General features: G+C 45.8%; 1 protein-coding gene and 1 pseudogene across 1 annotated transcript; both read left to right on the plus strand.

The window, feature by feature from the left end:
* The first annotated feature begins 1,696 nt into the window (after nt 1-1,696).
* On the plus strand, nt 1,697-2,974 carry LOC121021929 (mitochondrial assembly of ribosomal large subunit protein 1-like; annotated as a pseudogene).
* An 8,149-nt stretch (nt 2,975-11,123) lies between these two features.
* On the plus strand, nt 11,124-15,749 carry DPPA3 (developmental pluripotency associated 3). Its single transcript, XM_040462714.1, has 3 exons — nt 11,124-11,486; nt 13,756-14,018; nt 14,914-15,749. Exons 1-3 carry the CDS (start codon nt 11,402-11,404, stop codon nt 15,019-15,021), a joined length of 456 nt encoding a protein of 151 aa, XP_040318648.1. The 5' UTR covers nt 11,124-11,401; the 3' UTR covers nt 15,022-15,749.
* Nucleotides 15,750-16,025: the final 276 nt, after the last annotated feature.

The following is a 16,025-nucleotide window of genomic DNA, read 5'->3' on the forward strand; positions in this document are numbered from 1 at the left end:
CATAAAAAAAAAAAAAAAAAGTCGAACACCTTACTGACTGAGCCACCCACCCAGGCGCCCCTCATCTCAATTTACTGATGTTAGAATTCGATAATATTTGCAGCCCCTGAGTCCTAATGCTTCTTCTTGCAGCCAATAAATAAAATGCAACAATGGCAAATTGAAGTCAGAAAAGCTTTCAAATTATATAGCTAGCTTACAAAATGAGGATAATGACATGGGAATGACAAAGCTGCAGGGAAAAGACAAGGGGATCATGGACACTGTAATATGGGGAGTTGAAAAGCATAGGTGTCCAAACTTCTTGCCCTGTTGTCCTTCCCGTAGAAAGGATGGGAGCTTGGTACCAGGGCTGAGGCCCTCTGCCAGCATTTCTGAGGAGCGGGAGGCTGGTGAAAGCAAAGCACGTAAGAACTATTAGGGTGAACAGCATCCTCTGAAAGTCCCTTGTCCCTCCCAAATTAGACACCCTCTTTAACAAGTGAACAGAGGACTGCCTGGAAGTTCTTCAGGGGGAGAAAAAGGAAAGGCCCGGAGACTTTGTGTCTGGGTTTCTTTTCTCAAAAAAAAAAAAAAAAAAAAAAAAAAAAGCCAAAGGGGTGCCTGGGTGGCTCAGTCGGCTAAGGGTCCGACTTCTGCTCAGGTCATGATCTCACAGGTTTGTGAGTTCCAGTCCCACATCAGGCTCTCGGCTGATCCCTTCAGATCCTTGGTCTCCTTCTCTCTCTGCCCCTCCCCCATTCCCACTCTGTCTCAAAGATAACTAAACATTTATAAAACATAAATAAAAATTTAAAAAGAGAAGGGGCACCTGGGCGCCTCAGTCAGTTAAGCGTCTGACTTCGACTCAGGTCATGATCTCATAGTTCGTGGGTTCGAGCCCCGTGTCAGGCTCTGTGCTGACAGTTCAGTCTGCAGCCTGCTTCGGATTCTGTGTCTCCCTCTCTCTCGCTCACACTCTGTCTCTGTCTCTCTCTCAAAAATAAATAAACATTAAAACAAATTTTTTTAAATAAATAAATAATAAAAAAGAGAAGCCAAGGCAGAAGGTTAATGAAACAGGGGCAAAGACACAAGGCACTCCTCTGATCTCTGGACTGGGTTTCCAAAGCTGAAATAGAAAGTTCCACTCGGGCTGTGCCTCTCACCAGGATTATCTACTGCGTGTTCTGCCGAGCCTTACCAAAAAAAGAAAAGCCTTTCCTGAAATCTCACCTTTTAGCAAACCTGGGAATGCTGACAATATTTGCTACTCTCCTCTGATCGGCCTGATTGACTAGTTAACCAGTTACCTCCCTGGTTCCAGATTCTTCACTCAAACCTCCAATGTTGGAAATTCACGGGCCAATCCTGACCTCTTCCCATCAGAACCCCGTCCCGCACGCCGCTCTTCAGCGGGCTCTCACATTCTCAAAGTCATTCAGCGTTTTCCACTAAGCTGTCCAATAACTGCTCGCAGACGCAGGATTCGACCTCTGGGAGCATCGATTCTCCGCTGTGCAATTTCAAGAACGAAGGTGGAAAGGAAGGCAAGTGCAGGAGGTGCGGGCAGAGAAGGGGCAAAGCGAGGGGCAGTTCCGCGCACAGGCGCGGGGGCCGCAGCGACCACTGGTCCCCAGGCCGTTGCTGGTCGCAGGTGCCAGGCAGCTCGTCCCCCGCCCCGCTCATCGGGCCTCCAGGCCCGAATCCGGGGCAGATGGCCTGGGATGCGGTGGAAACACTTCTCGACCCAAGGCGCCGTCGAGAACTGAGTGGGCGCAAAGGGGGACAACACCTGCGGGGCTGGGAGGCCGGGGTGGGGCCGGCGGGTGAGCCAGGCAGCCGAGGGAGTTCACTGATTGTGTTTGGGAGGATTTCGACAACAGCCGCCTTCCCCTCTCCTTTACCAGGTTTGGCCTCTCTTTGGAATACTTTTCGCGACCCACCCTGTAGTTTGGATCTCTGGTTTGTCGTCCCTACCCGCCAGAATTTTTGCTCCCTGAGGGCAACACGTTTATTTTGCCTGCGGCTCTGTTGCCCAGCCCGAAACCAACCTGGCACAGTTGAATGGAAAACATTTTCAAACCGGAGAACCCACCCGGGAGGAAAAAACGTGGGCTCCACAGATTAAAAAAAAAAAAAAAAAAAAAAAATTAGAGCCAGGATTCTGACACCATCCGTTCACACCCCCGGGGCAGATTAGACTCATCAGATTTTAAAGACTTTCCTCCTCCTCCGGCCTCCAGCAGATTAAGCCATTGCGCTAACATTCCCCTTTGCAGAAATGAGTCCAGGGACTAGGGGGTTCTGGGCTGTTAAGAGATTAATTTATGCAGGCGGTCCGTGTGGGGAGGCGGCTGGGACGCTGCTGTGGCGCAGGGTGGCAGCAGGTGCCTGGCGGGGCTTGGGATGCTGGCCCCTGGCGCCTGAAGGAGGGACCAGCGCTCGGCCCGGCCTGCCTGACTCCTGGACTCCGGCGCGACGTTCACTGCGGCGCGTGGCCGAGGGGCAGCGGGCGTCCGGCGCCTGGAGTCAGGCCCGGCAGATCGTTCTGGCCCCAAGTTAGACATCGATGTGCTGGTTTCACTTTTGAGGCTAGAAAATGCAAGAGACGTTTGTGTGATTAAGGTTCCTCCAGAAGTGAAACATACAGATTCCTCTGTGACTGATAGTGGAACTTGCTTGCACGAGACGCTCACATGCCATCGCCGACCACGTGGTGAAACTGTAAAATACCCGAGACGTAAAAGTGGACCTCCTGTTAAGATAGAAAGGAAGGACGATGATGACTGGCTCTGTGTGGACTTTGGCAGCATGGTGATTCACTGGAGGCCTCCAGAAAGCAGAAACCTGTGAATTAGAGAAATCAGGGACCCTACCTTCTTATGATGACCGCTTAGCTCAGATAGCCCTTGAGACGTTACCTGAAGACTTCATTCTTGGGATGAAAGATGACACTTCATCCCTGACTCCAGTGGAGTTCAAATGTGAATAAAATTATGTGGACCGCTTTAGGCAAAACAAAAACAAAAACACGTCGTGAACTTAGGCGTATTAAAACGTGTCAAGAGTTTATTTGAGCAAAATCAATTCGAATAGGCCAGCATCCAATCTAGCAGATAGAAAGAAGCTCCAAGGGGCTGTGCAACATGAAAGATGTTTAAGGCAGAAAGGAGCGGGAACTAAGCCATTATACGTGGGCAAAAAGCAGGCTGGTTATGGCAAGGTTATGTCACTTTAGGGGATGGCAGGGGTCGATCAGATAGATTATCTAACTAGTGCTGATCAGGTGATCCCTGAATGACTGGCTTAAGATTCCATTTCTGGAAGAGCCAAACTGTAATTAATTCTTGGTTTGGTGATGTGGGGCTTAGCAAAGGGATTCCACTTGGGGACTGTTACCTTGTTTTTAAGAATGCAATGTCGACGTAGTTTAACAATGCAGCTCCCCCTTATAGACTTTCCCTTCGCTTTCCTGTCTTGCCCCCGGAGGGTCCCACCCTCCTGCCTCTTCTGGTTTGAGGAACTTTGCTTAATTACATTTCTCCTTCGAAGCACCTGGATGGCTCAGTTGGTTAAGCCTCCCACTTCTGCTGATAGCACCAAGCCTGCTTCGGATCCTCTGTCCCCCTCACTCCCTGCCTCTCCCCAGCTTGCACGTTCTCTCTCTCAAAAATAGATAAACAATAAAAAAATTATATTGCCTCTTCAAAGGCTGGAAATTAATACAAAGAATCTGAAATTTCCTCTTATCAAGAAAGGGGATGGGGCGCCTGGGTGGCGCAGTCGGTTGAGCGTCCGACTTCAGCCAGGTCACGATCTTGCGGTCCGTGAGTTCGAGCCCCGCGTCAGGCTCTGGGCTGATGGCTCAGAGCCTGGAGCCTGTTTCCGGTTCTGTGTCTCCCTCTCTCTCTGTCCCTCCCCCGTTCATGCTCTGTCTCTCTCTGTCCCAAAAATAAATAAATGTTGAAAAAAAAAATTTTTTTTTAAGAAAGGGGAAAACAAAAGGGGGTTACTTGGCCTGTCTTCCTGTTAATTTTCTCCCCTGGTCTTGGGTGAATACTCTAGTTCAGGGTAAACTTCTGTGGTCAGTCCGTGGAGCTCTAGCCACAGCTTGAAGTTTCCTCCTAGATCTCTGAGTCTGGAAAGAAAGGTGACATTTAAGGCTTCCAAATGGCTTTAAGAGGATCTGAAAAGAAATTCAGATCAATTAGAGCCAGACTTCCAATAAAATGGTAGGTGGAACTGACTTGGAAAGTCAATGCTTACCTCCTTTGAGCCTATCAAATAAGCGTATCTGGCAGCCATTTAAAAATAAATGAACCGTTGACGGAGAGAATCAGGTGGGTGGTACCGAAATTGAATTAGAACAGATACGCTTCCAATTTCAATTCTCTCACAAAAACTACAGCTTCTACAATTTTACTGGAAAATCTAAAGAGCCTGTCTTTTCTAGTGGTGTCTTCAGGATTGCCTAAAAACCTCCCTGCTGTGCAAGCTAGACCTGAGTGTTGGACGACAGAAGGAAAAATAATGGTAGTCTTCCCCAACACATAGAAAAAGTTTGAGCTCCTTGGACTGTTTCCTTAAAGGTTTTCCTGTCAACCACTCGGTCCACCTCCTGGGTCCGTCCTCCTTTGTCTTCTACTGAGGGTAGCAGAGAACGACATGAAGAAACAAGTACAAAGCACTAAGGTACTAGAAGAGGAAATCATGTGCAGCTTGGATGTAAGTTCTCGAGTTCTGATGCACAAAATAGTGATTATAGTATTATAATCTTCAAAATACAAAGTATACTTTGTATTATAAACTTCAACAGTTGCTAAGAGACTAGATTTTTTTTTTTTAATGCTTATTTATTTTTGAGAGAGAGAGGGGGTGGGGAGGAGCCGAGAGAGAGAGAGAGAGAGAGAGAGAGAGAGAGAGAGAGAGGGAGAGAAGGAAACACACTCCAGGCTCCCAGCTGCCAGCACAGAGCCCAACACGGGGCTCGAACTCACGAACTGCGAGATCATGACCTGAGCCAGTTAGATGCTTAAGCGACTGAGTCACCCAGGCACCCCGTTTGTCTCCTCATTTCAAAATAGCAAGCTGACAATGATACGTCTTTATTTTTATTTTTGTTTTTTGGTGTTAGACATTAGTATCGAATTCTGACACACAGATTTAGTCCTTTCTTCTCCTGTACCTCACACTCACATATTTCCAATCTCCTCATTCTTCTGATTCGGTTATTTTCTGTTTTAGTTAGATCAACATTCCTGTTAAAAGGTACAACATGCATTTGAAGTGTTATTTGAGAATATTCGATTCTGCAATAGAGGGAGAGAAGAAATAGGATGGAGATACTCTTAAATGTTAAGCCCGGCTGTAAGTTAGTACTTAGGAGATAACTCATAGTTAAGTGTGGATACTCACTAAATAAGTAGCACATGAGGTATTCGTAGAGTTCATTGGGTGTTTAAATATACAGTAAGTTATTATTTTTGTAATATATTTTTGATTTTTAATGTTTATTATTTTCTTTTAATTTTTTAACGTTTATTTATTTTTGGGACAGAGAGAGACAGAGCATGAACTGGGGAGGGGCAGTGAGAGAGGGAGACACAGAATCGGAAACAGGCTCCAGGCTCCAAGCCATCAGCCCAGAGCCTGACGCGGGGCTCGAACTCACGGACCGTGAGATCGTGACCTGAGCTGAAGTCGGCCGCTTAACCCACTGAGCCACCCAGGCGCCCCTGTTTATTTATTTTTGAGAGACAGGGGATTTATGTACTCTACGAGCAGGGGAGGGGCAGAGAGAGAGAGGGTGACACAGAATCCAAAGCAGGCTCCAGGCTCTAAGCTGTCGGCACAGAGCCCAACGCGGGGCTCCAAGTCACCAACAGCGAGATCATGACCCCAGCGGAAGTCGGTCGCCCAACCCACCGAGCCACCCAGGCGCCCCCAAATATACAGTAAGTTAAAATATAAATATATACAGTAAGTCAAATAGCAACCAATAAGATTTTTAAAAAAGTTATTACTTGCAGAAAGAAAGGTAGGGAAAGAACAAGCTATGATCATATCACCTGCGGACTGGCAACTGCCTGATCCCTAAATCAGCCACCGGTTAGTGGCACCCACTTTTATCCCGTTGCGGTCTGCCTTTAAAATGCAAATAAAATTCATGATTGCTCACCAGGCTACTCGGCAAGCTATAGCTATGGCCAGGCCTATTTCACTGGTGGAATCAGTGTACGTTATTGGTACCTAGCACCTGCTCCTTCGGCACTTTCCTCAAACCTCCACTCTGGTTCTCATGACCACCCCGTCAAAGCGGAAGGAGGAGTGGTAGAGAGACAAACATATAAACACGGTGTGGGGAACGAAGCAGCTTTCCTTGACCCCGTGAAGGTCCCTGGCTGGGTCTCAAAATTAAACTGACCAAGGCAGATTAGCAGGAGAAAAGCACACACATCTACTCATCGCGAGTTTTCCCTACAGGAGCCTCCAGGAGGAAATGAAGACCTGAACGAAGAGTTAAACCTGAGCGTTTTTATGCTAGGTTTGAGGAAGAGGAGACGGTCGTGGAAGGATATCGTAGGTTAAGGAGTAGGGGGGGGAAATTTAGCAGGCGATGAAGACGTTCCCTTCCAGGTATGGGAAGAGCACCTCTCAGCTTGAAATTGTCAATATGGCAAGACGTCATATTTTATGTGTTCATTTTTTTAAGTTTATTTATGTTATTTTGTTAAAGTTTATTCATTTTTGAGAGAGAGAGACAGCGCATGAGCGGGGAAGGGGCAGAGAGAGAGGGAGATACAGAATCTGAAGGAGGCTCCAGGATCCGAGCTGTAAGCACCGAGCGAGGGGGAGGGGGGGGGTTGGGGCTTCAAACTCAGGAACCAGGAGATCATGACCTGAGCCGAAGTCAGGTGGTTACACCGATTGAGCCACTCAGGCACCCCTAAAGTTTACTTATTTATTTTGAGAGAGAGAGAGAGAGACAGCGCATGAGCAGGGGAGGGGCAGAAAGAGGGGGGGGAGAGACAATTCCAAGCAGGCTCTGCACTGCCAGCGCGAAGCCCAACGTGGGGCTCTAACTCCCAAACTCACACAGGTGGCTTAACCAGCTGAGACACCCAGGAGCCCCAAGATGTCATATTTTAGGGGAGCGTGTATGAACCCTATCAACTGCATATCCCATAACTTCGGAATTAAGAACCATTCGTCTAGATTGTATCCTATTTCTAAAAAACAAAATTCAGGGGAGTAAATTTTAAAGATCTTATTGGCTTTGTTCAACGATTCATGCATTGGGCAGCATCCGGTATAGGAAATAGAAAGAAATTCTAAAGAGCTACACAAGAAAAGAGAGTTTATAGGCAGAAAGGAGCAGGATTCTGAAAGTTGTTCTAGGCAAGAACGCAGATTGGTTATTGCAAGGGTACTTTCCTTTAGGGCATGGCAGGGGTCGATTAGTTGCACAGATTACCTAACTAGTATTGATGTGGAGATTCTGATTAACTGGTTTCAAATTGCATGCTGGGAGAGCCAACATTGTAATTGAATTCAATTTCAATTTGGTGACATGGGGCTTAGCATGAGCGACTCCATTTTGGGCCTATCGTCTTGTTTTTAACGTTCTGTCTGCCCCCTTCCTTTTGCTTTGCTTTTTGCTGTGCTCGTTAAATTGACTTAAAAAAACTGGCAAGATAGGAGTGTTTTGATTTTTAATTAAAAAAAATTTTGGGGCGCCTGGGTGGCGCAGTCGGTTAAGCGTCCGACTTCAGCCAGGTCACGATCTCGCGGTCTGGGAGTTCGAGCCCCGCGTCAGGCCCTGGGCTGATGGCTCAGAGCCTGGAGCCTGTTTCCAATTCTGTGTCTCTCTCTCTCTCTCTGCCCCTCCCCCGTTCATGCTCTGTCTCTCTCTGTCCCAAAAATTAAAAAAAAATTTTTAATGAGCTTTTTAGTATGGTCTGTGAGCCTGTTTCATGACCTTAGGAATACTTACGTGGTAGTGTTCTCATATCAAGTTAATTTGCCACAAGACTAAGGAAACTATGCCAGTGGTGACATTTTTTGAGAAACTGAATGTTTGAGGATGTTCCACACTGGCTCAGTCGTTTGACTAATGCAGAATTCTAGGTTGGAAAGCATTTTCCTTCAGAATGTGGAAGGGATTTCTCCACTATCCTCTAGCCTTCGGTGTTGTTGTTGAAGAATCTGAAAGCCATTATACTTCCTGATCTTAAATTTTCATTTTCTTATATCTCCTCTCCTATTTTACGTCTGTTTGTGGTTCTGCTTTAATTATTGAGGGAATATCTTCGATTTCTTCTTCAAACCATGTTTTTTTTTTAGTTTCTAACATCAAATTTCTCATTTCCAGGTATTCTATTTTCGCTGTTTTACTTCTTTAAAAAGGGCATCCTGTTTATGTTATATAGCATTATATGTTATATGATTTTTTTTTAAAAAACCATTTTATTTTTAAGTAATCTCTACAGCCACTGTGGGGCTTGACCTCACGACCCTGTGATCAAGAGCTACATACTCTTCTAAGCCAGCCAGGTGCCCCTGTTATATGATTTCTTATCTCTGGAGAAATTAGGGATAGTTTCCTTGATGTATGCTTTTACAGTCTTTTTTTATTCTCCAAGTTGCTTTAGTCTGTTTGGCTTTTTACCTCATCTTTCATACTATAAAGAAAAAAAAAAAACATGTTAAATAGAAATGTGTCAGAATTTTGAAAGATTTTTTTTTTAATGTTTATTTATTTTTGAGAGAGAGGCAGAGAGTGAGCAAGGGAAGGGCAGAGAGAGGGAGACACAGAATCCAAAGCAGGCTCCAGGCTCTGAGCTGTCAGCACAGAGCCTGACATGGGACTCGAACTCATGAGCCATGAGATCATGACCTGAGCTGAACTCGGTCGTTTAACCAACTGAGCCACCCAGGTGCCCCCTGAAAGGTTTTTTTAATCTCGGGGCACCTGCGTGGCTCAGTTGGTTAAGCATCTGACTCTTGGTTTTGGCTCAGGTCATGATCTCAGGGTTTGTGAGTTCAAGCCCCATAATGGGCTCTGCACTAACAGTGAGAGTCTGCTTGGGATTCTCTCTCTTCCTCTCTCTGTCTCTCCCCTTCTCAGGCTCGTGCCTTCTCTCACTCTCTCTCATAAATAAATAAGACTTTTTAAAAAAAAAATCTGATTGGGGCGCCTGGGTGGCGCAGTCGGTTGAGCGTCCGACTGCAGCCAGGTCACGATCTCGCGGTCCGTGAGTTCGAGCCCCGCGTCGGGCTCTGGGCTGATGGCTCGGAGCCTGGAGCCTGTTTCCGATTCTGTGTCTCCCTCTCTCTCTGCCCCTCCCCCGTTCATGCTCTGTCTCTCTCTGTCCCAAAAATAAATAAATGTTGAAAAAAAAAATTAAAAAAAAAAGTCTGATTGTTTAAAGCATATTTTGGGGGGGTGTTTCCCCAAGTATCCCATCTCTCCGTATTTTTACTTTCCTTTGCTTTTATCCCAGCTTCTGTCATGTTGAAGCAAACTGAACCTCCACCATTCATATCCTGCACCTTCTTGCAGCCAAGGCTCTCTCCCCTTTGTCCTAAACCTGGATTTCTTGGGAGTCTGTACCGGCCTTTTTCACTGTCTTCTTAATCTTGTACCTCCTGTAATCTGATTTTTGCCCTCACCTCTCCCAACGGAATTTTGAGAGGCTGCCATGGGACCAGTATCCAGGGCAAGGGAGGAAACAGACGAGAACAAAAGGCGTGGAGAGTCAAGAACGCCATTAAGCAGAGCTTCTTAACCGTTAGCACACCTCAGAATCACTACATCGGTGATGGCTGGGCCGTGGTCTTTGATTCAGTAGATGTGGGTTGGAGCTCGGTGCTTTCTAATCATATCTAACAAGTTACCAGGTGCTGTGGATGCTGGCTATCTGGAGGCTGCACTTTTCCAGAAACGCCTGAATCAAGTATTGTGACCAAACATGTACTTAGGGCTGTTCCTCATCACCTATACAAATATTTCTTGATCAGAACCTTGACTTGCTTTTTTACTAGAAACAAGCAAGATTGCTTTTGAGTATTTTCTCATGATTTCCAGCTAAAAGGGGAGTGGGGGAAGCTGCACATTGAGGGTGGGGAGAGGGTGGGACAGCTGGGGGCTCGTTCTCCCACCTCCAGCAGAAAATCAGCAGTTAATATTGGTGCTCTTGGCCAGAGTTCAGCACAAATGGGGGGAGGCAGGAAGGGGATTTATAAATTTAGTTAATTTCAGCTGCTCACAAATGTTAAGTGTGATTCAACTAATAGCCTATAAAACAAAGTAAAATTACAGGGACCCCCTGGGTGGCTCAGTACATTGAGTGTCTGACTTTGGCTCAGGTCACGATCTGACTGTTCGTGAGTTCGAGCCCCAATTCAGGGTTGCCTTTGTCCGTGCAGAGTTCTCTTGGATCCGCTACCTGCCCCCCCCCCCGCCCCTCCCCTGCTGGCGTGCTCAGGCTCTCTCTCTACCTCTCTCAAAAATAAACAAACAGGGGCGCCTGGGTGGCTCAGTCGGTTAGGCGTCCGACTTCAGCTCAGGTCATGATCTCACACTCCGTGAGTTCGAGCCCTGCATCGGGCTCTGGGCTGATGGCTCAGAGCCTAGAGCCTGCTTCCAGTTCTGTGTCTCCCTCTCTCTGCCCACCGCCCCCCCCCCCCCCGGTCATGCTCTGTCTCTCTCTGTCTCAAAAATAAATAAACGTTAAAAAAAAATAAACAAAGAAAGCGATCCAAGATACACATCCATAAAATATCAAGCTAGTAAAGTGTTTATAACAGACACTTTATTTCTCCTCTACTTTCCCTTACCAGCAACCCCAGGTTTAAGATGCGAGGCAAGGAAAACTTTAAGGAAACTTCCTCAGTCAGTTTAATTGGGAATTAATCCAATTGGGAGGAAAACCACCCTTCACCTCTCTGCACGAGAATACCTTAAAGCCCAGTTCACAAACCAGGAGCCATCTCCCGAAGTAGTTTGAAAAAAACAAACAAACAAAAAAAGATTTTTAAGGCAACCTTAGGGAGACACAACCCGAGGTTCTTGTAAAAATTCCCAGCCTACATGACAGAGTATGATTGTTTTAATGCAGAGCAGACGAAGAATTATCCTCTTATTCCACTAATAGGATGACGCCCACTCACCTTACCCTTTAACCATTAGCATTTACATTAAAATAGGCTCGCTGATTGGCTTATCTGTAGTTTTAAGAGGAAACCAGATCGAAACTTTGAGGTTTGTTCTTTTTTCTCTCGCCACGGTTTGTTGGAGCCTCGGTTTTTCTCGTCCTTTCTGGGCTATCTCGTTCTTTCCAGGCTACTTGGCAGCTAGTTGAGCCCATTGCTTTACGCTGGAATCCAAAGGTCTAGAAGGACTGAGACTTGGCTTTCGATGGATTCGCCAACGAAGCTTTACCCATCCTGTGGCCCAGAACCTTCTCAGATGGCCAGTGAAGAAAATTCCCAGGGAGGCTCAGGTAAGCCAGATAGTGCCTTTTCGGAACACACAGGAATGCAGAGAAGTAAACCACTTCCCTGCGGGAGGGCCACGTTGTGTATGTAGGTCCCTCTGGGGAAGAAACGGGAAGAGCTAGAAGCTGGGGAAGGGAGAGAACTGCATTGCTTGCTTACTGGGCTCAGGAATACTTCAATGCTTTCGGCCCAGTTTCTGGGGAAAAGCAATCCAGAATACTCCTAGGCCGTGCCTGAAAATGTCTGCCTATCCGCAATACGTGTCAGGAATGGTAAAAAGGAAAGAAAAACAAAAAAAAAACACCCCAAACATTAGAAGCCTAAACTCCCAAGGTAACCTATGGGCTTTTTGAATCTCCCCAACCTTTTCTGAATTGGTTTTCCAGCTAAATTTCCCCTTTAGGAATGTTAATAAACAGGGAAATGGCTTTGCGGAGGAAATTGAAGGAGGGGGCCCATCGATAAAAGCCAGTGAGTGTAATGTAAATTAGTAGGATGCATTCTGGAGGGCTTTCTTGGGAACGCTGCTCCGGGGATAGTGCTAATTAGGCCCTCTCCTTCCTGGGCTCTTCTCCTACCGGAGAAGCTCTTGGAGCTCCACCCAATCCCAGGCTTGGCCTTGGAGAACCAGACCCTTGGGATTTGAAACCTTAATACCCTAATGGTGGGGCTGGATGGCGTAGGCTGATGGTGGTAGGTGGGCCCCAGCTGGAAGGGAAGCCTGACATTTTCTATTCTGCTGCCATCAACATCCCCTGCCAGGCACCACTCTCCTCCCCGCCCCCTCACCAGTCCACACCGCCACCCCACCCTGCGTCTTTGAGGGAAGAGCCTGAGTGGACATATACAAGGGGGGAAATTAACGAAGGGGACATTTGTAAGGTCTATTCGATCCGATCTTTGCTTTTCCTCAAATCTGCCATAGACCCTGAAGGTTCTGCAGCTAGGGATCTTTATTTACATGTGCACAAGTCCCTAGAAGTCAGATGGAAACTGACTTTTATATTTAATGCTTTCACACAGGAAAGATTAAGGTTAACTGCCTTCTATGAGATGGGAGTGCGTATGGGGTATGCATCATGGTTCGGAAAGAGGCGAGTGAGTGGCTGATTTCCCAAAACAAATGAGTTTGAGTGGAGAGAATTAACACCAGGAAAAGCCTGGGTAGGAGTGAAGGGGGAACAGCCAGTTGACTTCTAGTTCTGCTTAAGGAGAGAGACTGTTACATTTCGGGTTACTTTGTCTATTTCACTGGGTGAGTGTTTTCTCCTACCCACCTTCCCCTAGGAAAATTTAAGAGAGAGGTTTTTTGTAATTATCAAGGTGAACTGCTGAAACTTGTTTACTAATTTTGACTTGCATTAATGCTTTGCTTCCCCTCCCCACCCCGCTATTAAAAATTCACACACATGAAAATAGGAGAACTGCCAATACCTGATTTCTGTCCCATATTTTTTCCCAGTTGGAATCCTATACATAAGGTATCTTTGACACTGGGGGAAAAAAAATCTAACCTCAGAACTGCCGATAAGAGGAAGAGGGGGAAATTCTGAGAATGAGCACTTTTCCATTATAGTGGGTTCTTATTTATTTATTTATTTAATTTTTAGCTTTTTTAAGTTGATTTATTTCAAGAGGCAGAGGGAGCAGGGGAGGGGCAGAGGAGGAGAAGCAAGAATCCCAAGCAGGCTCCCCACTGTTAGCACAGAACCCAATGTAGGGCTCAAACTCCACGGAACTTGAGATCACCACCTGAGCCGAAACCAACTCTTGGAATCAGAGGCTTAATTTACTGAGCTACCCAGGTGCCCTCTATCACAGTGGATTCTTTTTCATTTTTGTTTAACATTTATTCATTTTTGAAAGGCAAAGAGAGACAGAGCACGGATGGGGAGGGGCAGAGAGTGAGGGAGACACAGAAACAGAAGCAGGCTCCAGGCTCCGAGCTATCAGCACAGAGCCCGAAGCGGGGCTCGAACTCACGGACCGAGAGATCATGACCTGAGCCGAAGTCAGCCACTTAACCAACTGAGCCGCCCAGGCACCCCTATCACAGTGGATTCTTAAGCACATTTTCAAATGTATGCTCTCACCATTTGAGGTGTGTTACACTAACACAGTAGGTAATGTCTATGTGTGATCTTAACCCTGAAGAACCTCCCAATGTTTATTGTTAACCTGTTTTAACAGGCACACCTACTTTGAGCAAGAGACAAGTGACTTCTGGATATTGCAATTCACCCTAATGGATCTTAACTTTCTTTTGTCTTTCAGCTGCCTCTCAAACCATCTCCGAAGTATTAATAAAGAACCTTAATCAATTGACTCTCGACCCTAGTATCAAACTTCCTTCCCCTCTACCAGAATATCCACCCCAACAGCAGGACACAGAGACGAAACCACAGGGACTTGTGGACCGAATACTCAGCAACAGGAGGAGGGGTGGAGTAAGGACTTTGTTAACTGCTCGGAAAGAAAGGATGGAAAGGCTGATGTGGTTTATTAAAAATCATCGCTACTTCAACCAGCGTTCCACGGTAGGTTCATGTGATCTGGGCTGACAGCACTGCCTAACTCTGGGCACCCAATGTCAATTAGGATGTTAAGAATGATGAGCAGCGGTCACTCATGAGTGCAGGATGTGAATAACACTTGTGTTTTTAAGATTCTTTAACTTTTAGATCACCTGGGTGGCTCAGTGGGTTAAGCATCTTGACTCTTGATTTCGGCTCGGGTCCTGAGTTCGAGCCCCACACTGGGCTCTATGCTGACCAGCCTAGAGCCTGCTTGGGATTCTGCCTCTCTCTCTGCCCCTCAGCCACTCGCTCTCTCAAAAATATTTTTATTTTATTTTTATTTTTTATTTATTTATTTTAATGTTTATTTATTTTTGAGACAGAGAGAGAGACAGAGCACGAACGGGGGAGGGTCAGAGAGAGGGAGACACAGAATCCAAAACAGGCTCCAGGCTCTGAGCCGTCAGCACAGAGCCCGACGCGGGGCTCGAACTCACGGACCGCGAGATCATGACCCGAGCCAAAGTCGGCCGCTCAACCAACTGAGCCACCCAGGTGCCCCAACTAAGATTCTCCAACTTTTATCTTATGGTAGATGTACAATGTACTCTGTAGTAAGAGGGCAATAACATGAGTACAGAATCTAGGAGGACTTAACATTTAAGGCATTCAGAGAATGACCTTAGAATATATTTTTTGACGCTCAGATGTTACAATTACAAAATGATCTGCAATCTGGCATTCTTTAGTACCCATACATTTCAATCTTGCCTCCTCTTTGCCCCACAAGTGTATTTCAAAGGCTATTCTAATAACCAGTCCTAGATTTGAGGGTTGTTACAGTTCAATTAGTGGTGCAATTAATCCATTTTATTTAAATTAATGCAATTCATCTCTCTCTTTTTTTTTTTTCCAGGATGAATCCAGAGTAGAAAGATTTAGATGTAGATGTCATTATTGCCTGTATCATAGACCTCCCGAGGATACCAGCATGGAGAATAATTATGACATGGAGTCTATGTAAACATAAACCTTATTATATGGTGTTTTCCTTGCTAGTAATTTTAGAATCATTATGCAGCACCTTGGGAAGGCTGCTCTATTATAGACAAAGTATAATATTTTGATAATCTATATTAGCTCTGTCTTTTCTACCTTGATAACAATAATTTGTGAGGAATCCGGTGTTTTGCATTTGAGTGACCTCAATATACTTTAGTTCCACTTTTTGATATGACCCAAGGAAGCACTAGTGGGTTTTGAGTGTAGCCTGGGTGTTTGAGAAACCTGAAGTCATGAAGATCGGTTAACCTAACGTGGGGCTCCTGGGTGGCTCAGTTGGGTTAAGCATCCGACTAGAGCTCTGTAGAGTAGGGTTCTGTGCTGGCAGTTGGGAGGCTGGAGCCTGCTTCAGATTCTGTGTGTGTGTGTGTGTGTGTGTGTGTGTGTGTGTGTGTGTATTTCTCTCTGCCCTTCCCCCACTCATGCTCTCGAATAAAAACATTTAAAAGAAACCCTAACATCAAATTGGAAGCCACGTAACTTGTGCAGGGAGGAATACATAGAGAATATTGGGTGGTTTGGCTGGAGAGCATAATCATAATTATAATTATGGCAGGGTGCATAGGCTAGGTTTTCTGGTTTTCAAAAATTAGAGTTGTAATAAAAGTTTTTTGTGGTAGTTCAATTTTCAGTAGCAAATGTGTATGCAGAGGATCTTATTAAAATTGAGGCTTATTTGAATACGTTTCAGAGAGTCTTGTTTTTTTTAATGCGTTTTTGCCAGCTGTGTGTTCAGCGAACGATGACATTCCTAGAATGTCCACACTTGGCATTCTAATAATGTGTGATACTGTCTTGGGAAGGAACTTCACACATTTGGGTGAGGTTAGGAAGCAAGGACACATCCTTGTACATCCAACTTCTGGAAGAGATCTCAAAGAAATGGGAGGGAGCTGGAAGGGAAGTGTGGAGCATGTGTCCCAAATGCTTTGTTCACTGAAATGAATTAGGTACCTAAGCGAAGCT

This window comes from Herpailurus yagouaroundi, unplaced genomic scaffold, assembly GCF_014898765.1.
Source record: "Herpailurus yagouaroundi ecotype Mexico unplaced genomic scaffold, PumYag 355, whole genome shotgun sequence".
Lineage (NCBI taxonomy): Eukaryota > Metazoa > Chordata > Mammalia > Carnivora > Felidae > Herpailurus > Herpailurus yagouaroundi.

What these genes read in the sequence shown, in the direction of transcription:
- DPPA3 (XM_040462714.1), top strand. Translation starts at nt 11,402, where the DNA reads ATGGATTCGCCAACGAAGCTTTACCCATCCTGTGGCCCAGAACCTTCT. An exon ending in AAATTCCCAGGGAGGCTCAG is followed by an intron (nt 11,487 to 13,755) that starts GTAAGCCAGATA and finishes TTTGTCTTTCAG; the next exon opens with CTGCCTCTCAAACCATCTCC. An exon ending in ACTTCAACCAGCGTTCCACG is followed by an intron (nt 14,019 to 14,913) that starts GTAGGTTCATGT and finishes TTTTTTTTCCAG; the next exon opens with GATGAATCCAGAGTAGAAAG.